At 36.5% G+C, this 23,712-nt stretch overlaps 1 protein-coding gene across 3 annotated transcripts in view; it reads right to left on the reverse strand.

Annotated features, from left to right (window-relative positions):
* Window positions 1-23,712, reverse strand: part of DIP2B (disco interacting protein 2 homolog B) — a 207,469-nt gene that overhangs the window by 43,287 nt on the left and 140,470 nt on the right. For 2 of the 3 annotated variants that reach the window (XM_039352032.1, XM_039352034.1), the window contains exons 3-8: window positions 23,209-23,337; window positions 20,333-20,458; window positions 10,652-10,864; window positions 6,869-7,018; window positions 1,810-1,929; window positions 595-792 (exon numbers count right to left, since the gene is read on the reverse strand). In XM_039352032.1, the coding sequence (XP_039207966.1) occupies window positions 595-792; window positions 1,810-1,929; window positions 6,869-7,018; window positions 10,652-10,864; window positions 20,333-20,458; window positions 23,209-23,337 (936 nt within the window). The remainder of the gene's footprint in view (window positions 1-594; window positions 793-1,809; window positions 1,930-6,868; window positions 7,019-10,651; window positions 10,865-20,332; window positions 20,459-23,208; window positions 23,338-23,712) is intronic. The other variant, XM_039352035.1, reaches the window with a different exon arrangement.

The raw sequence follows: 23,712 nt of genomic DNA on the forward strand, positions 1-23,712 counted from the left end.
ACTCTCCCAGGCACTGCTTAGTTGCACAAAATGTTAATCGTCAATAGATCAGGAAACTAACAGATTCCATGAATGGAAGGCTTATGACTGTTATTGAAAAGAAGGGTGGCTATATTGGTCACTGATTATTTTTTTGAAATGTCAGAAATGTTTATTTGTACATTTTGAGCTGTTTATTATTCTCACTTTAACAGATGTACATAAACAAGTGAGATGGGCAGATTTTCATTTTTCATTTAGTTTCCTAATAATGCTGCACACTAATAGTTGCCCAATAATTATGCACACATAGATATTCTCCTACGAAAGCTCACTTTTTACTTTCTTAAATATTCAGGTTTGAGGTTTATTAACATTTTGGATTGACTGAGAGCATTGTAATTGTTCAATAAGAAAATGAATCCTCCACAATATAACTTGCCTAATAATTGTGCACACAGTATATGCTGTATACATTAGACAAAAGCCTAATGTCCATTCAGGGCAGAATAAATGCAGATTGGCAAAACACTACTTCATCAATTAACTGCTTTGCATTGAGCAAAGCAGATAAACTGAAAGAGATATGAAGATCATCAGGCTAATGACGCTCACCATACGTCAATGTGTAGACAGGTTTCCCAGAGACATCCAGGGCTGTCAAACAAGGACACTTGGCCTGTGTTGTTCCCCAGCGTTGCAGAGCTGCTTCTAAAGCAGGAGGCCAATTGCAAACTACACCCAAGGGTTCTCCCTTCACAGGTGTCATCTGACGTCCCTCAGGTCTGGGCTGATTAGGATCTGGCTGTGGAACTACGAAGAAAACATCATCCAATCAAACGCTAAAACCATTCACAAAATGGAACAATGTTCTAAAAATGTTAATAAACTCTATCTCTCCTCCTATTAATGATGCAAAGTATTCCCTACTCTTCCCCTCCAGTGGTTCTAATAATTAGGGTTTTCAAAACTATTGTTAAAGGTCAAAGCAATTTGAATAAATTTGTTGCTAAGGAAAAACATTTCACAATAGGAGATAGGAAATGTGTGTTCTTTCAAACCTAGAAAACTATATTGTTAATCCAACTTTGTTTGGTAGAAACCTACTATTTACTGTTGCTGCTACTATATAATTATATTGTATAGCGTGAACCATCTACTAGATGCAATATTGAATACCAAGATTAAAATTCATATACAGAAAATTTTAATAGGGCCTGATTTTAAAAAAACAACACCAAAGACAGAAAAGGGCAAAAATGGAGCCAAACTGGATGGTGTTTAGAGAAGCAAAGAAGATTGTAATTTTAAGAAATAAAGAGAAACTATTTCTTATATAGAGCAACAGGGAAGAAAATTCTGAAGTGGGAACATATGATGGAATAAGGAATAAGGAAATAACTATATTAATAAAAAAGAAAGAGACAAAATGTGTTTTATTAATATCCAAGAAAAAAACATATCAGGTGATTTCAATTCAAGGAATTTGATCTTCAAAGAATATTTATTCCATATGAATATTTTTATAGGGCAATATTACATCCAATAAAGGCATACCCTCAACTAAACACCCTTGTAAATAAACTTGGCACTGGAATCAACAGCTTCATATTCCATGTACTCCTAGTCTCTTAGTGGTTCTTCTGTTGACCTGAGGTAGTTATCTCATAAATTTTTCTCAACACATAGGCCAAGGAAAATACTTTTAATTAATTAATGGACTTTAATATTTAAAGTAAATGTGCAAAAGTGAGCAAAAGGAGCTTAGGATGCACTGGTATATGATAATAGCCACAATATAGTCCATAGAAAAATACCCAATCCATCTACCTTCCACAATTTCTTCAAAATCATCCACAAAGAACTCCTTCAGAGGTGGCCGTTTAGGTCGCTTCAGAGTATTGAGTAGCTGCTGAATTTTTGTGGAGACTCTGCTACTTACAGGGACACCTACAGTATAGGAAATGAGTTCAGTATACCAGAAATACATCAAATATGAGCAAATGTAGACCTATAACATCTGGGCTACAAAAATCTGGCTGACCACTTGACAAAGAACTCCAATGTTCCTGCCCTCCAGATTTTTGCAAGCTCAGAAATGGCAGCCCTTGTACAATACGTGTAACCGTAATTTTAGACATATTAGAACTCATAGCCTTTCTGACGGATAAAGATATCTTATATTTGGGATAAAGGCCAAATGTAGAATAAACTGAATATTTCAGAAGACGCTTTACTAATACTTGATTATTTTTCTGCTTTTCAAATCTACCATTAATATTGGCATCACACAGGATATATAGGTTTATTGTGTCCTAGGCTGGATGTTATCTAAGATACTTTGTGTTTCTCCTAGGGCTACAAATTATGGCATGTATTAACATTTTTCAGACCCCTATTCCTGGCTGATCAGCAGTGTTTGGCTGAATAGATACAGCTGCATTCAAGACTATTTTGTTAGTACTGCCTTAGGACATGACCACCAGAGGGTGCAAGGACAACTGGAGACTTATTAAAAGCTAGACAATTATCTTCAAAGGCTTTATATACTTCAATAATCATTGCACAATACAATTCTGCTGTTCAGAATAAAGAACCCTCATTCCTTTTCAGGATTCTGCATGAATGGGAGAAAAAAAGTGCCTTTGCTTTAACAGTCATGCTACCTTTAATAAGCAGGTTATTTAAAGCAGTAGACTCTTTTTTCAGGCTTCAATGGAAGCATGGAGAAAATTAGGCGGTTTCAGTGAATAGCAGGCAAAAGTGCTCATGGTCTGAAGCATTTTTTCTGAATCATTTCTAAAAATCATTTTTTCTGAATCATTTCTGATTCATTTTTTTCTGAATCATTTCTATTACACAATTACTGGCAATTCTTGTTTAACAATCATTTGTTCAGTGACCGTTCAAAGTTATAAGCGGTACTGAATGAACGGCACATACACCCAGCCCTCAAAATGTATAAAATTTTTGTAAGTAGTTATAAACAGAATGCTTCACAATCTTTACAAAGCATTGGGAGGAGGAGGAGAAGTGTGCACACAGCCTCAGGAAGAAAGCATGGCATGGCCAGTAGCTGCTTTGCATAGGGCCAGGCCAGGTGTGCCTTGAGGACAATGAAGAAGATCAGTTGAGCACAAGACCCAGTGGAGTGCAGGTTGGACGGGCAGCTGGGGTTTTGCATAGTGGCCCTTTGATGGCTACCTGCAGTAGGAAGCGGCTTGAGGCGGCACTCCTCAGTAGGAGTGTTGAAAGCCTTGGGCCTCTGTTTCAGCCCCAGTGTAGCATGGTCATCCCTGCTGTGGAGTGTCAGTCACTGTGCAGGACATTCAGAAGGGGACAGAAATGAGGGGGCGCAGATATAGCTGGTGGGGGGAGTTTAAGAGGAAGCAGTCCCTTACTGAGGCTCAGGGCTGGGAGGGACCCAGCCAGGAATGGCTTGCATCGGGTTGGGTCTTTACCTAATGACCAGTGGGATTCAGTTAATGATGGCGATAGGAACTGCTAGGATTTCCGTCTCTAAGCCATGTGGTCATATGACACATTGCTTACTGACAGTAATTCTGGGTCCCAATTACCATTGTTAACCCTGGATTACTTGTAGCAAAGGTTCTATAGATACAATAGTTTAGGGGTCCCCCCCCCACAATCTTTAAGTAAGCAAACTCTACCAAAACAGGCATTTTACAAACACCTTATACACTAGGACACATCAATTATACGTTCTTTTTAACATGGAAAACAGTTGCACTGAAAAGTGGGACAAAATCACTTCTCTAGAGATGAAATAGCTCAATAAATGAGCAATATCAAAAGCCCCTTTTTAAATACCAAACATGGTTGTACAAGTAAAACATACAAATCAGCTGCTTTGCCTTTGTATTTTTTTTTACCTCAAGATGAGCAATCCAAACTTTCTAATAAAAACGTTTAATTCACACAAATGAAATCCGCTATCTTTTTTTTTTTCACTGCAAAATTTGTTTCTAAAGCAAATAGTTTCTAAAAACAGAAACAAAGTAAGGGTGAAAAAAGCCATGCTATGACAAGTAGAGCTCTCACAAAACAAAACAAGATATCCTGTGGGAATTTAGGTGTAGAGATAAGAACTAAAAAAAATTCTATCTTTGGTTTCAGTGGTAGCAGCTGATATTGCATAATATACTTGTTTTACACAAATGTTAATGCAAACTGCAACTGTGACTGCAGAGAAAAAACAATAAGGGATTATCCAATATGAAAAAAGGCAGAGGCTCTGATGTTCAGAATCCAACCAAAAAATTGTTCGACAAATCCACTTTATCTCTACTACACAGAACTAATTCTTTAAAAGAAAGAAAATAAAACTTTTCCAATTTTATTTAAAAACAAAATTTCATTACACATATGCCAAACTTCACTTCCTTAATCTTTTACTCCTATAGCCATTATTTGGTAATTAACAATGGGGAGGGATCCATAATAAAGCTCATGTTATTCTTCTTCTTCTTCAGAAAACACAATAAAAGTGACACTAACTTGTGATTATTCCAACCATATATTCCTAGTTGTATCAAAGAAATATATTTTGTCAAATTCCCAGAAATATTGACTTAAAACAGCAAAAGGAATTCCATACAATGGGACATGATAAATCAGACAGCAGGTTTTGGCTCTTCCCAGGGATACAAAAATCAGCATCGATAGTGTAGCAGGAAAGAATAGGAAAGGAAAATCTCTGGGCATAAATTATATTTTTGACAACTGCAAGAACTGTCTAGGGTAACCTGACACAACTTAAAGAGCAAATATATTCTGCTCACACATAAACTGAAAGGGTGACCTCAGTTGTGGCAGTGAAGATATTTGCAATTTCTGGGAAAGGTGAGCAAATTTAGGTTACTGATCTAATAATCACGTTCTTTGAAAAGCACAAAAACGTTCCAGTGTGACAGATTAGGTTTCTCTTCCTCTCTTGCTAAACTAGGGATGTCAAATTAGCGGCCCACGGGCTGGATGCATCAAGCGCAGGCCATGCCCACCCCGGCTCCACAAAGGCAAAAAGGTTACATCATGATGTCACGTGATCAGTTTTGACACCCGTGTGCTAAGCCATTACCCTAAACCAGTGTTTCTCAACCTTGGCAACTTTAAGGTGTGTGGACTTCAACACCCAGAACTGCTGGCTGGGGAATTCTGGGAGCTGGTCCACATTTCTTAAAGTTGCTAAGGTTAAGAAACACCGCCCTAAACAAACAACATTCTTGGGGATATACAAACCAAAACTCACATAAAATTGTATCTCAGGTTGATTTTCCTACAATCCAGCCTTGTGCTACACAGATTCTATATGAATCAAATATCTGAAAATTTGTCATTTTGAAATTTCCTCTGTGAAAATCATTCCATATCTGCCTATCTACTCCCCTACCTCAAAGGAAAACCTGCTGTGGGTGAACTTGCTTTGACTTCAAACAAGCTGGTGAACAATCAAGGGCCAGATCCTGCTATGGAATGTCAGCCTTGAAAATATCCTCAAGGAATAATTCCACTTGATAGCTTTAATCAGCAAGTTTTCTATGTTTTATTTTAAATAACAACTTTCTTCTTTCTGATTCCTCTGTTGGATTTTTAATAGATGTAGGAAATTGGCAAACAGAGTTTTAATGTTTTTATCTAGCTGATGGAGGGTCCTTTTCCCGTGTGCCAAACTACAGAGCATGCAAATGTTTGTTTGATTCTTAAGGAGTGAAAACTCTGGAGAAGGAACTGTCCTTCTCTACAGTTCCAACTGTCAGGCCTGAAATTCCATGCATTCAGGCTTAGGCTTATTAATTATTTTAAGTCAATAAGCAGTGATCATGTGTGTCTCTCTCAAATATACGACAAAGGCTCTGGCAGCTTGTTCTCCTACACAGGATTGCAGATGTAGATAACTCAGCTTGTCATATAATCAAAGAAGTATGAAACAGAATGTAAAGAAGTTAAGCAAGAAAAGTCAATAAAATACAAGTCTTTGCCAATGCATTTGCCTTGTATTCATCAGAAGAATTTTGTTTTGCCTATAAAAACAACAATCTTTTATTCTATAAAAGATGTATTAAAGTATTATGTGTCTCCAGAAATGATTACAAAATATAACCTCTTAATACACTTCCTACCTGAGGATTTAATAGGATTTTGTATAGAAAGCAAAATTCTATTAATGAATACTGTGTCAGAAATTTAAATAAGACCTGTGGTTTGGTTGATTTTGACTATCCCGAAATCATCTCCCCCTTTTCTTTATTGTTGTTGTATGCTCAAATTTGAATGATGTAACCTTTGCACACTTTCAAGAACCAAGGCAAACCCCTTTTGTTTTTCACAAAATTACAGATTTGATTCCCCCCTCTTCACTTTACAAAGGAAAAACCAACTGAGAATTAACTCAATAGTTTCTGCCTATTCTAGCAACACAAATATAAATGTTGGTGGTTATACAGGGCTAGCTGTTCTGCTCACGAGTTTAGTTGGGATTGACTCTTTTGAAAACTGCAAGCATTTTCCCTGTAGAAACGGTATCTTTCATCATAAGACACATCAAACCATCCTGGTGATGCTACTCCAGGTAATTAACCTACTCACAGACCATGATGGCTATGAAGTCTGGGAGGCATCATGCTAAGGAAAGTTAAACTCAATAATAGAAACCTTTTTTTCCTTAAATACACATAGTTATTTTTACAAAGAAGCAATGGGCCCTAGAACTAAGGATTCCATGTTACCAAGATCCCCCTACTGCCACATTTGAGTTACAAACTCCCTTTTGTTATCCTTTCACAATTCTGTGACATTAAATGACTGATTTCTGCTTAATTTTATTTTTTTGGGGGGGGAACAATATAGCATTGTGATTCTGCAGATATACCATCAGCTGTGTCCATAAGGCTGGACCGGTTGGATGCTTTGTGCATGCCCTTCACTATTCCCGATGGAGGAAGGTCAATAGCAGATGGGCGTGCAGAAGAGGCGGGTGTGGAGGTAGTTGCAGTAACATCCGGGGGAACTGAAAAATTCTCTGAAAAGAGGATCAAGGGAGAAAAGTCAGATTCAGGTTACTTCTTGTTACAAGATGACCCAAGAGGAGACTGGTTGCATTCACAATTCTTCCCTTCTCTGATGCAAGGGCATGTTTTTGGTTCAATTATCTTGACAAAAACCACAAAGGAGAGAGAACATGATGCATACTAAGTTTCATTTTTTATTTTGCATTTAGTTATTCATGCCAATTCACATTTCTGCTTTGGTAACCAACAGATCACGTTGTCTCTTTTCCAAGGTTAAAGGGACTATCTGAATTTGATTTAAGATATCCGCAGCAATGTTCAAGAGGCAGGAAAAAAACAGTATACTACACCATCATATCAAATGTATTCTCTTGCCTAGGTAAGAATTGTGCCTAAGGGCAAGAGGATAATTTTTGTCCATGAAACTACTATTATGAACTGTAGGATTCTTTCAGATTGTTCAGTCTAACTCAGCAAACATGTGATGGGAAAAGGTCATATAACCTCTATACTCATCTAGCTAACTGCATGTAATAGGAAGAACTTAAACTTAAACTCCTTTTACAAACATACAGATTTTTACTAAGTTTCTAAATTGCAACAGAAACAATGATATTGACACTACTGACTAAAATAATTCTAGACTGGATTACTGCAAAGCCTCTCTACACTTTTATATCATTCTCTGACCTTCTACTGAATTGCAATATAATTGTTTCTAATACACTGCTGGGAGCCAGCTGGGTGACCTCGAGCCAGACACTTTCTCTCAGCCCTAGGAAGGAGTCAATGGCAAAACACTTCTGAAAAACCTTGACAAGAAATTGAAGGGATTTTTCCAGGCAGTCTCCAAGAACTGGACGTGATTGAACACAACAAAAAAAATATACACTACTAGTAATTGATAATTATGCAGGTTACATTTCTCTGTGACATATATATTTCTAAAGAAAATTACTTTTAAGAGCTATAGCTACTGGGAAAGCACTTTAGGGTAAGAGGAGATAGATAGATAGATAAGATAGATAGATAGATAGATAGATAGATAGATAGATAGATAGATAGATAGATAGATAGTATTAAAATAGGTTATATAACATTAGAAATCAAATATTCAATTTCTGTAGGAAGCATATTCTGATTACAGCATTGGTATATACAAACAATACAAGTTCACTTATATCTACACATATATCATTAGCCACACAAATTAAAAGCTCATACACAATTTACTTTGTTAATGAATATTATGCTCACCAATGTTATTAGTCACTAAATGTACAAATACTGAGACGGAGTGTTTATTATATGTACCTTGCTGAACTGCTTTCTGCATTTTAATGTTGAATTGTTTTGGACCTAAATGTAGATGTATATTTTCACTTGGATAAGGAACTGAAGGACAATGAGTTACTCTCCAATACATAGACTGAGACATAAATATAAGATAGAAACATCGTCCTGCTTTCAAACAGGGTAAGATTTTCACTGTTGCACTCGTTCAACTAATGCCAGTCTTTTCAGTCCACCTTTCAAAAGTGTTCTGATCACTAACACATCTACTTTAGTTTTGTCCAAGAGTCAGCTCTCACTTGTGTGAAGTGGTTAGAAGAAAGAAACTCAATGTTTAATCAGATTATGTCAGTCCGTGGGGAAACAGCTTCATTTTTGCTGCTGCTGTTGCTAACAACCATTGAATTTGGTTTTGGTCTATCCAGGCTGAATTTGGCACATGGCCGCCAAAACTGTATGAAAACAAGCTTTCAGAAAGGCCCATGCTTCAGAACTAGGAACTTGGTACTTCAAGAACAAGTATCTATACAAATATAAATATTACATTATACTTCAGAAACATATCAAACCAAAAGTGGATTTTTTATTGCTTGAAATGTTTTCAAACTAGTGAGCAAACGCATGATCAATCAGTTTCTGTTCTTCTAACCACTGGTCTCTGTGAGTTGTGTTTATTAAATCAATCAATCAAATTATGTTCTGTTGTTTTGAGGTTAACCAAGACTGTCTTTTATAAATGTGAAAATGCCCTAACATTTTAAAATGTTCTTATATTTATAGCTGATTACTAGTATCTGTCTCTGTATTGTGGAGTTCTTGGTTCTCTCTGAGCTTGTTTGCTTACAGACATTTTATTATTCAACTAGATAACATCATCAGTGCAAGTGAGTGTGAGGTTTCTGTCATTTATATGCAGTATATATAATGTTACAGTAACTAGTTGGGTAATGAAATGATTGCAAACAAACAACCAAGCTCATAAAATACCAAGAACTCTGCAGTTTAACCCTGAGCTACAAATATTGGTATTTTTATATTGAAATGCAATGCTATTACTGGAAACCTTGCTTTTCATTAGCTGTTCTTAATATTCCTAACATGTTTCTTACAAAAGAAAGAGATGCATTTTATAACATCAATTTGACATCAGTTATTCAACAACTGAACAGCCAAGAGTTCCAATTTGAAGGCACATTTTACCATCATTTTAATGAGAATCTCTTTATTTGAAGAAAGCGTGATCTATGGTGATGGACTTTTAAACAGGTAAACCCCCCCCCAAGTTTTCCATTTTAGAAAATGAGTCACATCCCAGTAAGTAAGTAAGTTAAGTAAGTAAGAAAGACAGCAGCAACATATAGGTTGAAAGAAATAAAAAGCAGCAATTAAGAGACACCAAGTATCTACACAATGCTTGTCTGAAATCAATTAAGCCAAAGCAGACAGCACACAAAGACACAGGCACCCCTTGAGATGCAACAATATTGTTTGGGACACGTTAATACAGAAACACGTATGATGGAGCCAAACAAACCCTACAAAATTTCACACAGCAGCACCAGCGGCAGGGAGCACCTCAGAGCGTCAAAAAACTGAGCCTGGGGTATCCAAATCTATACATGCCTCAACAAATATGTACCACTGAGCTGGGGAAAATTTGTTTGTTAAATTTATTTTCTGCCTATCTTATCGTGGGGGACTACTCTAGGCAGCTCAGGGTCTATGGTTCAGGGTCCCCAAAAGCAATGTAAGACTTTACTCAAGACAGGTGGGTCATTTCCTACTTTCCTTCTTGGAAAGAGCTGAGATCGTCAACAACCCCCCAAAACCCTGTTTTGTATACAAGCACTCAGTCACTGGAGAGGTATAAAATCTCTTCCTGGTGACAAGAGTGATAAAGTTGACTCTTTTCTCCCCAAGATCCCATTATTAGGCAAATCTCATTGTCTGATAGGTTTAAGAAAGGGCAGTGCCTCTGACTGATTAAGGGGCAAACATAGGATAATAACACAGGACACGAGGATTACTGTACTCTCTTCTGCTGGCTTGGAAGTGAAATTACTGACCATAAAGAGCAGTTCCAAGCATCAAAACCACCAGTGGCATAAAAAAATTAGCCAGGCTGCTGTGCAAATGTTTCATGATGATTATGTCAAAAGGCTTCTCCCTTTCTTTTCCTCTCTTCCAATGGAGTCTTTTCTCCAAAAATCATGCTTAACATTGCCAGGCTTTTAGGGGAAAAATGTGAAAATAATTTTGAGTTTTGACACTGGGGAGATTTCTAAAGCTTTACAGAAAAATAAATATTTGAAATGTTTAATTATAGTGTCCATAACCCCACCAGCTCCTACCTATTCGAGTATTGGCAAATACATCAGCTAGTGACCCACTGGTCCCTTTGCCTTCTCCATGGGATAGTGTAGAAGATGCTGATGAAGATGTGGATGACCCCTGAATAGATCGGTTGATCCATGACTCAGCATTCTGTAAGCTCTGATGCAATGCAGCAGATAGGGCAGCCTGGCGCCTGAGCGAACCTTCATCTTCGGAGGCAGAAGACGTGTCTGTGTGGGATCAAAAAAGGGAAGCACACTGCACTTAACATGCTCTTTTTGCAACTGAGGAAACACCGGCAAAGGCTCCGTACCACCCAATGCAGACTGCACTAAGCATGGGTCAAGATGGAAGGAAGCTGTCAGCAAGCCCACCAACTTGGGCCAGCTTGTTCCTTACTGCAAAAAAGAAAAGCAAGTAAAATTGTTGAAAACCCACCAGAAAAACATCCATACACCCAACTCTCACAGGTAAAATAGCCCTGCAAATTGCATGCTATGGAACCTGGCTGCAGTTTCCCCTAAACATTAACAATTCTGAAATGGAAAACATCAGAATCAACCCATTTCTGAACATTTCTTTGGGAGTAGACATTCTGGGAAATTTCTTATGGTCTATAATTACTGATTTGCAGATGAACACAAAGGAAGTAAAACTTCTTTACATACTGAGGATGTATATGTTGAAGAATTCCTCCCATCCATTCCATCTTTTTTTTTTAAAAAATCAACATCAGTACTGTACTACAAAATGCTGGCTATATTGTGGGATTGTAAATATTGTAATAAAGAAGTACTGTAGTATTCAACTATCTATGCGGTATGATTAATACCTATGAATATTTAATCTATTAATCTATTTACCTGTGCAATCTTTCACACCTAAATATGCATATATTTCTGCATGTAAACACAGTATGTCATAATTGGCCCTTCAATACATCACTTTTCTCATTGTCTCACACAAACTCAGAATGTGGTAGTCTTTTGAGCCAAAGAAATGAAAGCCAGCCATCTTTTTGCTGTCCCCTGCTGAACAAAAAAAAGTCATTTTTTCTCTAATGGGGATTATAACTTTGATCCTGTGATATTGAAAGCAATTGTTCAAAACATTTATAATTTTTCTCATCTGTTTACTTTCTATTTTACCCCATAAAGTAAATGATTTTTCCATCAGTCATTATAAATATTTAAAAACTAGAGAAGCAAGTAATGTAATCAGGAGCCTAAAGAGGAAGGTAATTATCTGTTCACATCTAAATTTAAAACAAATCTTCCTATCACCTTCACCTAGAACAGAGATGAGGTAATGGTGAGTATCCTGCTTGGTCTATAGAGCTGGAATGCATGACTACTGCCTTATAATAAAACACCTCACTGATCTATCCACACATCTCTTCCAAATGGCACAAACTCAGGTTTTTCAGAAACTTGAACCTAAATATCAGAATCTAAAGAGCAAATTTTGCACATGCGAAACCAAGTGTTCTGCTATTAAACTACAGGTCTCTCCGCTGGAAAAAAAATGAATGGAAATGTGCAGCTTTTCTTAAAATATAAACCTGTGTATAAATACTAACACACTCAGAAAAAAATGAAAAAATGTTGAATTGTCAGTATGAAATTGTTGGGATTTTCACGTTCAGATAAGTTCCTGCAGTAATTTCTCAAAAGCAATTGCTCTGATAAGATAATCCAAAAAGGACCCACATGAAGTTACCAATGAATCTCAAACCAAGAGCACATCAAATCATATTTGAAAAGTACTAAAGCAACATATCATCAGTGTCATGTGGCAACTGAAACAAGCCTTTGCAAATAAATGAAAGAAAAAGAAAAGAAAACTCAACAACAAAATCCAGCTATTAGTACAAAAGTCTCCCTTAAAAGGAATCTGATGTCTTTTAATATTGCCAGCAAGCTGGGCAAATCTCATTTGACCAAAAAAATGCCAGAAAAAGGACGCCACTATTAAGATATTAATACTACTAAGAGAATAAAGGTTTCAGGAAGCCAAGACATTGGTCATATACACTGGCATCAGAAGTAACACTAATTTCTCAGATAATGTAATGTGGGAATGACCTTGGGAGACCAGGCGAAGAGGTGCTGCCTAGGGAATGGTCAGATGAGCATAAACCACAGCTGCATAGTGGGTGGAGCAAGAGGCTCAGGAGGAACTCTTATACAAGTTATCTCCTACAAAAGTAAGGGCAGGAGAATTGGACTTCCATACTTGCAAGATTGTGCACTGGGTATGTTTGGAAGAGTGAGACCCTATCCAGCACTAAAGATGGCAAAATACCAGATTCGGAAGGCCTTAAGACCCAAAGCTACTCAATCTTGCCAACCGTCAGCTGATGCTCACTCATCATTAATGTGGAGAACAATCTTACCCAGGGGTTTCATGTAAATGTTAAATAGGAGCAGAGAGAGTATCAAATTCTGAGGGAATGTTCTTTTCTCAGAATGGCAGGTTCCACCCATTTTGAATTCAGACATTAAAGAAAATGATAGTCATTCTTGAAGAGCAAAACAAAACACTACATTTTATATGTCAAAATTTTGCAAAGTTAATTGCATATGCATATTTTGCAGGGTTATATAACTGAGCTATTAAAAAAGGAGGCCACGTAAATAATTCAACATTAAAACAATCAATGTTGTGGAATAAAACTAGAGCTGGCAAAGAGAATGTATGGCTGAATATAAAAGTACAATTATCCTCTCATTTTCTATTTTTTGCTATACTAGGCAAGGCTAAATTAGTAAATGTAATCATTAAATCTAATAAAGGCATTATTTTAAAAGTTAAAAAAGACCAGCAGCCAACTTTAAACTTGTATGTTGCTTTCTTCCTCTTTTGTGTCCCTGGATATGAAAATTTTTGATTTTAAGTCAATTATAGTTTCTCTCGCCAACTTCAAATTTGATAATCATAATAGTAATGAAAAGGAAATGGAGGAAAAAGAAATCCTGGAAAATTATTATATGAACAGATATCCTCTCACACCTCAAATGTGATCGTTTTGCTTGAAACTGTCTCTTTATCAAAAACCCCTAATTCAATTGTTGATAAACAGTATAGTTCAATAATCCATTGTATTATTATGTAAATCTCTCTGGCCAATGTTGTATTATGATTCTTTAGTCACACTCCACCCTACCACATGAAAAATCCGTATTGTTGATCTCCATATTATTGATAGATTTCAAATACTAGGGATATAGCGAAGAAGAACATATTAAACTTTCATACAGAGAGTTTCATATTCAACAGAACGGAAACTGGAACCAACCTTTATTAAATATTCTCTGTGCTGTACAACATACACAGAACGATTTTCTTTTCGAATACACCTCACTGAAAATTAATTTCATATTATTTAAAGCCATCTTGTAGTGGTTTATCTGGACAGGATATCCAAAACTATTATTTCAGAGGCAAAAATTATCTACTATTTTTATGCAAAAATATATTTTCCCATTATACAAGAATGAAAATTAATATTTGTGACCCAACATTTTCCATATGTATTTGCAGCTGATCCTTTCATGGGCAGGAATCCTGATATTTGCCATGATTTTAATTGGGACAAACAATAATTCTCAATAGGAGCTGCATTCTCAAATTCTTCATTTCAGCAGATGATCAAGTGCCCAATGATAACCCTGAAAGTAGAGAAATCAAAAACTATCTATTCCAGTGGTTCTCAACCTGTGGGTCGGGACCCCATTTGGGGTCGAATGACCATTTCACGGGGGTCACCAAATCATGCTGTCCGCCATTTTTTTCCTTTTTTCCTAGCTGTCCTACTCCCTCTTATTGGTGGCCACACCCACTTGGGGGTCACCACAACATGGGGAACTGTATTATGGGGTCACGGCATTAGAAAGGTTGAGAATCACTGATCTATTCCAACAATACATCTAATTTGTGGCACAAAAATCTCATAGAATGCTGTTGCCTGCAAAGGAACTTAAAATAATATGATGGAATAAACGTTAAGAAGGTCTCACAAAATGAGAATCAACCATTTCTATCACATTTATCTTTCTCCAAATACTTAAAACTGAATTGTAGATCTGCCTCCTGCCATTTGTTTTCATTTGCATCAGGACAAGGAATAAGCTCAGATTTGATCTGGTGAATACATATTGAGGGAAGCTGGATTCTAAGACATTAAAATGGTTTTAAAATTTGAGGAATAAACATAAATAAGCTGTACTATGCCAACGACACAATTGATGGCTAAAAATGCAAATGATCTGCAAGCTCTAGTAATGGAAATCTAGAGACACAGTGAATAAATAAGACTAAGATTAAGTATAAAGATGAGCAACTAATGACAACCAGCCTTAGAACTGACAATGAATAAACTGAAGTGGTAGATCACTTCTGCCTTTTAGGACTATCAGCAGTAAAGAAACATGTCACAGACTACCACGTGGTAAGAATAGCAGTGAACACCTTGGAAAAAAATATTCACATGGCATAATGTATCTATACCAACAAAGTTCAAAACTGAGTAGGCAATTTACTCTTTTTGAACTCAGTGGTAGAAAAGACTTCTGCAAATGCCATGAATAGCCAAGAAACAAACAAGTACATAGTTGTCACTCACACAAATGACCAGGTTCGAGTTAACATATTCTGAACATATGTGAATACTAGTTCTCTTGAGAAGTCTATAATATTGGAAAAGTGGAACAAAAGGGGAAGGAAGGTGGAGGGATATACATACACCACTGGAAGACCTGATGGGTCAGAAAAACCTGAAGGTACACAGCTGGAAAACCTGAAGAACAAATCATCCTGAAGAAAAGAGTCAAAAGCAAATTGATGGCTTATAATCAACAAGTTCAGTTGAGAAAATTACCTGAGAATTTTTACACTGTACCAAAATAAATAAAAGAGTCAAAACCCAATGCAACTCCTCCTCACAATAATAATAATATGGTTAATTAAATATAAGCAATATTTAATTATTTCTCTTTTAGTTATATTAACATTCGGATAACTCTGGGATGGACGTTTAGATCATGGTCTCTGTGAAATCACAGGGAGGCCTTAAGTTTTGAATCTCCCAAAAATTTACATAGTTTTTAAAAAAATTCATTAAGTTTTCTTCCCCATGAGTGAGAAGGAGATGAGATATGGAAAAAAGCCTGAAGCTTACTGGTATTTCTTGACTGGGAAATCAAAGTTTTTGTTATATCTGAATTGACCCACAGTCAGCTACTGTGGTTACTCCTGGTACAGGCTACAATACATTCTTTCACTCCACTTGTACAAGATATGAAATCCTGAATCCACTCCTAAATCTAGCTGTACCAGGCTGGCTCATGGAAATAGCTAACGTCCTATTTATTTAGTACTTGCACAGCACTCTACTTTAATGTAAAGCAGAATGCATGATGGGCTGGATAGATAGATACTTGGGGAGGGGGAGAATGAAATGTACTTTGACCTTGAATCTTTATTATGTATGTAGTTGTTTGCTCATGTGACATGTCTTAGTAATATGTAAGGCACACAATGGACTCCTACAAATGGAGAGGGTGAAGTAATATAACCTCATGACATTAGGGAATGAATTCAGGCTTACAAATAGAAATAAGAAAGCTGTAATTCAAGCCTTCTCAAATAATCTGAATATTTACACAATTAGATCACACATGAATAATTTGGGAACCTCCAAACTGATCTACATGCTACAAATCTGCCCCCCACATACACACATACAACCTCTGCAATATTCTACATTTGATCCAAACAAGAGAAATAGTTAAGATTTGTTACGGTCTCAAGGTAACATGTACACAATAAAAATATGTACAGGTTTATATATAAGCAACATTACTAAGGTATTTAATGAAGGAGATTATTTCTTCAAAATCATACAAGAAAACTGACACAATCTGCATTCACAAGGAAGAGAATAACAACAACATAAGTAAAAAAAATACTAGCGGTATGCAAAAATTGGAAATATGTATCATTTACAATCTGAAACAACTGTACTTAAAAAATGAGACAGACAGCCTCCATCAAATACAAACAGTTGTTCTGCAGTGAAAAAGGGCACTTTGAATTTGGGATGGTTAAACGTGAAATCCCTAGTAAAAATCAAGAATACTGAGTAGCAATAAACAAAGCTAGTCAGTATACAGCTAGAGCAGCTCTCAAATGCATCTGATTTGCTATAAGAACACTATAAAACAGGGTTTCAAACTTTTATTTATTTTGAGCATCATGGCATGCCAATAAAACACATTTATTAAATAAGTAAGGAAGGAAGGAAATATATAACTAAATAAATTCACTGCAAAACAGAGCTTTTATTTCACCCTGGCCACTAACCTGGAAGATTTTGTTTTCCCATTAACATGACACTGTTATTTGGTTTTATATCCAGAAATGAAGTCAGCCAGAATATTTGTTATACATATTCGTTAGTTACTCAAGATAGATCTGTTGACTTTCATAGGTGAGAAAAACTGTTCATATATATGAACATATATATACAAGCAATATTTTGAGAAGTCATTCTTGGGAAGGAAAAAAAGTAGAAAACCAAAATTCCAACATTATTATACTTCTGCTTTAAAATCTGAAGTTCCTCTGTAACATTCACTTCACAGTAAATAGTGATAGTATTACATTTGAATTTAAAAGGATTGTACATAGTCATAGTGACACCTACTGACAGTTTAATGTGCATAGGAACATTGTTCTTTAGTGTGTCACTATTATTTAATCCTAAATAGACAACTATGGCTAATTCCTTGGAAGCAAACACTATTGAGCTTAATGGGCTTCCTTCTAAGTCAACATTCATAGGATGACAGTTTGTCTTCAACATCCCCTAATCCTATTATTCCACTATATGGACTATAAACCAAAATTTCCTCAACCTTCTGTCTTTCAGATGCTTTGAACTTCAGTTTGTAAAATTCTTAACTCCAAAAACCATGCTAGCTGGGAAGCCTGGGAACTGAAGTCTAAAGCATCTGGAGAGCATGACTTAAGTACAGCAGCTTTAAGCATGTATGAGGTACTCCAGTTTTTCCTGTGTTGAGCTACAACACCCGTTAGCCTCCATAGAGTATGAAACCCAACTTTGAGAAGGAGCTTGAATTCCTTCCTATTTCTATAACCTGAAGTCTGGCAGTCCTCTACCTTCCTGGTCTTCTGTAAAAGCATTGAAGACCTGGCTTTTCTTCCCCAAGTGTTGGGATAGGATAAGGTGACTGCATGACAGAAAGTTGACACAACAACCAGGTTTTTGTTTTTAACACTTATGTTTTTAATAGTTTTGATACTGTTTTATGCTGCTTTATTGTTGCTATTGTTTTAATTCTTGATTAGGGGCCATCCAAAGTTTAGAATAAGTTGGGTGGATATATACATTTTTTAAAATACATAAATAACAAGTAATGAATTCAGCTTTTGTTTTTAAACGTGGTTCTGTTTGAACTGTGCACTAAGCACCCAGATAGATACACCTAAGCAAATCCATGGAAACTCCCCCAGCAAGACTTACTCCCCAAATACATTTTAAAGTGTCTTTTCAAATATGAATCACTGTTCAGTTTTTACAATCAACTGTAACTGAGAAACATGCATTCTAAGAAGCCAAGAATCATGAGTCTTGGAAGCAAGTAGGCCATTGAGCTAGGGAGTATTACAGTACCTAATTTGCAAGTTCCACTTGGCAACAGATCAGCACTTTCCAAGCAGAAAAAGCCCTGGCTTTTTTTTTTTTTTTTTTTTTTTGGACAACGTTCGAATATAGTTGTCAGAGCAGTTGCAGTTGCAGTAATATGAAAACCAGAAATTCCACAGATGATATACCACTCCTTTGTCTCTCCAGAGGTTTTGAACTTTTAAATATATTCAGTTCTGATAACTATGTAACTTACCTGCCTACCATCTCTACTAGTGCTGCAGTGACCAGAAGTCAACTGATAGGTCCCAGTCCAGAGATATGATGGTACCCCAAAGCAGGGCTAGAAATACAGTCAACTCTCACCCTGGTGTGAAGCTGCACTTTCTTCTCAACCTAAGGGAAGATTCATAATGCTGCTGTCCTGCTTTGTACATGACCTCTTTTCTTTTCTATTGTCCTTATTTGTTGCCAAAAACCTGCAGAAAAGACCTGGTTCACATTTGGGTTCTCATAACCCTAAGCCACTAACAACTCTGGAAAATACAGGCAGCATTGCAGCTTGTTGACCATCTTTTTCAGGAAAATCAACATCATTTTTCAACATCAGTGTATATGTATCTACAAATGTAGTATGATCAGGTTTTTCAGGCAAATGTAATAAAGACAAGAGTTCTCGTGAGATCTCCCTCCTCACTAACACTAAATGGAACTGGCCTCAGAGGAAGGAAAAGAACTATCGTAAAACAGTGTCCCTGATCCTAATCCCAGAGACTGTCCCAAAATATATCATGATTGATGATATCAAAAGCAACAGAGAGATCCAGGGTGGATGTATCCTCTCCATCCTGAGACCTCCAAAGGTCATCCATGAGTGCAACCAATGCCCTAACACTAATATAGTTCAGCATGAACCCAACCTGAAAGGGTCCAGATAAACTGCTTCAACCAAGGCCTTGAAACTAAGAGCCCAGCATCCTTTCTACAGTTTTCCTTAAAAAGGGTGAAGGGGAATGCTAATTGTGACTACGAAGAACCTCTGTTAATGGTACAGTTAAGATATGTTCCCAAATATTCCAACAGTGATCACTAAACGATAGTGATTTCCAGAAAAAAAAAGGCATATACATGCTTGTACATTAGGGATAATGGCATACTAAAAAATGATTAACCTAACTACAAGCTTTTTAAAGGACTAGTATCTGGAAAATAGCAAGTAATGGTGGTCTCAGCCCCAAAGGAAGAAGATAGTATGGTAGTATTCCTCCCATCCTTTCCAAGACTGGTGATAGACATGGTGGGGGCAGGAGTGAAGGGAACAAAGCCTTTTTCTGATCCATTGCCTGAAAGCAGAAACTTTTATCCTGCCTAACTGTATGGTAAACTAAAAAGACAGGACATTTTCTCCCTGTATGCTATTTATTCATTAAATTTCTACAGCACTCATTGGGAACATGAGAAATCAATTGGATATGGAAATTAAGCCCACTTGTCCTTTGCTTTTATTTGAATGAGAAAAAACAGAAACCTAGGAATAAAGAAATGGCATGAGTAGAAATGCATTTAACACAGTTCTTCTCTTCATTCATATTTCAAACAGACAACAGGAAGGTGCTGTCAGACTTATAGCAACAGGATCTGAAGCTATTTCATTGGCTATGTTTATTGGAAACCTCAACATATAGGGAATGCCACTGCACATTCCCTATGAACAGGAATATCCATTCATCTATTTCACATATCCACCACTCGATCACTAGCAATGACTGTTTTTTTTTTAAAAAAAAATCAGATATATTATCCAGAGAGGTGTGTATGGAATCTCAATTCTGCAACACTGAATCCCTGTACATTAATGAAATCTATTCTGATGAGAGTAACAGTAGATATGTCTTCCATGTACATTGTCAGGAACAAATTTCATATCTAAAAATATTTTTTCTAAATATGATCCAGTCATCAAATAAAAAGTTAGTACAAATTCAAGTTCTCACGAAGGAAATCAATTGGTTCCCAGTTGATTTCTAACCTGGAGGTGTGCAGGCATCAGCTGGAGATTGTACAAATGTAGAGCGCCTTTTTGTGGGCATTGGAAGAGCCATCTTCTGTTCCTTATGTTTTGCCAATGCAGCTTGCACTGCCTCTGTATGGATGTCTGAGAAATAGAAGCAAATCAGTAAGAAAATAAGGGCATTGCATGATGAGAGCAGAGCTTTTAATCATATGTCTAAAACAGAGGTAATCTTTTACAGCCATTTAGCAAACTGATCACGAAGCCATTTAGCAAGGTTAAGCATACGAGTTATAACAGAACAGAACAACAGAAGCTAAACAAAGTTGTATGATTCAATACCTGATTTTTTTTTAGGTACATCCTACCCAAATTGACATACTGTCTCCGAAAGCTTTGCTGATTTCACAGAATATGAACTTCTGTTCATCAATGGGATAGAATACTTTAAGAGAAACATTTATACTTGCATGCTTTTCTGAAGAAAATTTCATATGACTAAAATGAATTATTAAACGTATTTAATGGGTAAGATTGTGGTTACTGTCAAAGTGCAGAGACTTGTTTCCTTTTAGAAATATTCTTCTTTTCTACAGTTCTTATGCCTCTAACCAGCTGATCCAAAGAACTGAAAATCTTTTCGTATGGGCTGATACTATAAATTCAATGTCTCAAAGGTGCTTTACTGGTTCAGTGGTGAATATAATTTCCCTTCCCATTTCTTGAAACAGGAATTTCTGATGGATCATGAATGGAGTTCTATAGTTTGATGAATGGATGCTCTGACTCTGTCCCCTAATAGTATAATTAACCACTCCAAGAGATCTCTTTGAAAAGTGTAATTAACTTTCTTCCAGTGAAATTCTCAAGTTGTTTTTAACTAGAAGTGTAGTGTTGTATGTAAGTTAAAGCTAAACGTATACAATTTGATTTCTAATTCAACATTTCACACAAATCTGACATAAATATTCTCCACTAATGAAGCTGAATACAGAATAGAGTTAAAGAATACATGAAGAAAAGCATGTTAACACACCTTCACATCTCTTAAAGTTAGATAAAACACAGCTTTTTAGTTGGATAAATCTACAGCTATTTTAACACGACTGGCTGCCTGGTTTCAAAGGCCTAGTACAGTTTTTAAATTCAACAATAATCTGTCAAACAATATGCTCCAGAAGAACGACTTCGGCAAGATGACAGGGACCAAGGTCATAAAGTCTGTAGGAGGTTATGCAAAAATAACAGAATTCATGCTGAATGTGCCATTTACTCAATATGACAAGCACAATAACACAGTGCTAAGATGAAACCAACACAACATGATTCATTCATTCATTCTGGAGCACAATAAGAAGGAACATATGGAAGCAAAAGTTCATCTTATCCAGAAGGATTAAAAAAATACTTGTGCATTCAAAGTCTGATTACATTTGTAGCTGAAAGTGACGTTTTGTGTAATTCATATTGACTGGTAACTGTGAAACAGATTCAAATTCGTATCTAAAGATAAAAAATCCATAATAGCTTGGCTATTAGAATACATTATGTGAAGTACCTAAACTGTGAGAACATCACTGTGACAACTGCAGATTACTCATGTGACAATAACATTAAGAAATCATTTCCTCAATTTTAGGAAATTTCAGGTCCTAAACATGAACAGAATGTATTCAAATCCACTATGGCAAAATCTGGATTTTGTTCAACAATATCAAACATTTTGTACTCTGGTGAAATATCATAAAGACTGCATAAAGGCCTTTTCTCACCTATAATATGAAACTATTGAGAAATCAACTTGTAAATCTGGCACTGTAACAAAGCTGAGATCTCTGTTATAAGTAAAATGTAGTCTTGGCATGGGGCTCTTACATGAAAATATTCATGTGCATCTGCATGTGGTTGGGGACACAAATGTTAACACGCCTATAACAGTGTCATCACACAAATGCTACAATTTATGCACATGCGTCATATATTGGGATGTAACTATGCAGTGTAATTGTTGGAAGACTTCAACACAAAGCTTTTGATATTATTCTGGTTGCTGCAGATATTGTTGGGTATTTTTAAAATTGAGACTAAGGAAATCAGTATTTAGTAAATTATTACTACTAAATAAAATATCTCATAATCCTGAAAGTGTTTTAATCCTGTACAGCATTCAGCTGTATACAATTAAAATGCAATAGGCTTTGTATTAGGATACCATACCAAGCCACAAAGATGACCTTGGAGAAATTTACGAAAACGAAAACATGCTCTAAGCTCAGGAAACAGAGAAAGTGTGAGAAATAAACGGAGAGTATTTTCACCCTAATTCATTGGGGTATAAGCAGGAAAGAGGGGAAAACTCAGGCTTTCAATATTTTGTTAATATATCAACATCATTCCAGTCAAATTTGAAGAGTCTGCTTCTGACCTTGTCTACCTCAGAGGACATATGCTTTTAGCTCATCTCCTAATCAGCAGTGCTGACATACCGTATATGCCAGCGTATTAGGCGACCCAGCGTATAAGACGACCCCCGTCTTTATAGCCGGGCTGCATTCCTAGAACGTCGTCTTATACGCCGGAAATTACCAGTATTTCCGGCGTATAAGACGACCCCCGTCTTTGGCGCCGATTTCAACGCTCGCAGAAGTCATCTTATACGCCAGCATTTACGGTAGATATTAATTTGGATAATTTTAAACATTATTATACACGAACAAAGTACATTCACTATCATTCATAAGCTACCAATGTTTAATGATCCCAGCTGGCCTTCTCTTTTTCCCTCTTGTAGCACCCTCAGTATGTCATAACTAATTTTTCTGTTTATCGTTTAGTCAAAGCTACTAAGATCCATTTGGTCCAGAGTTCATCAGATGATTTTGTGGCTTCCTTACCAGACCGGTAGCGTTCGTCCCTGGCTCCCCCAGAGCGTCCTCGGTGATATTTAGATGAAGATGGTGCTGGAGCTATAGATGGAGTTGGTGTCTGATTGCGGGATTCTTTTTGTAAACCTGTTTCAACCCCTGTGGGAATATTTAAAAAAAAAATACTTTTTGTCAGGAAAGTGAAATGGACCTATCTGGGACAGTGTTAACAAACTCTTCTGGTTTCACTATGTAACCGTGTTTTCATTAAACTTACAAATTGACAGTCAAACAAATGACTTCTTCAAGCAAAATCATACACCAGTGTATGACATTCTTTCATTGAAATAGTTAAGGTCTCTGAAACAACACTTTACGAGAACCCCCTTTGAGTGTGTGTATATAGCAGTGGTTCTCAACCTTTTTAATGCCGCGACCCCCCAACCGGTCGTAAGTCGAGGACTACTCAACCGGTCGTAAGTCGAGGACTACTCAACTGGTGCAGCACCGTTTGCAGAATGGGACTTTTGGTGG

Source organism: Crotalus tigris, unplaced genomic scaffold (genome assembly GCF_016545835.1).
Source record: "Crotalus tigris isolate CLP2741 ecotype Arizona unplaced genomic scaffold, ASM1654583v1 scf7180000018397.643900, whole genome shotgun sequence".
NCBI classification, from domain to species: domain Eukaryota; kingdom Metazoa; phylum Chordata; class Lepidosauria; order Squamata; family Viperidae; genus Crotalus; species Crotalus tigris.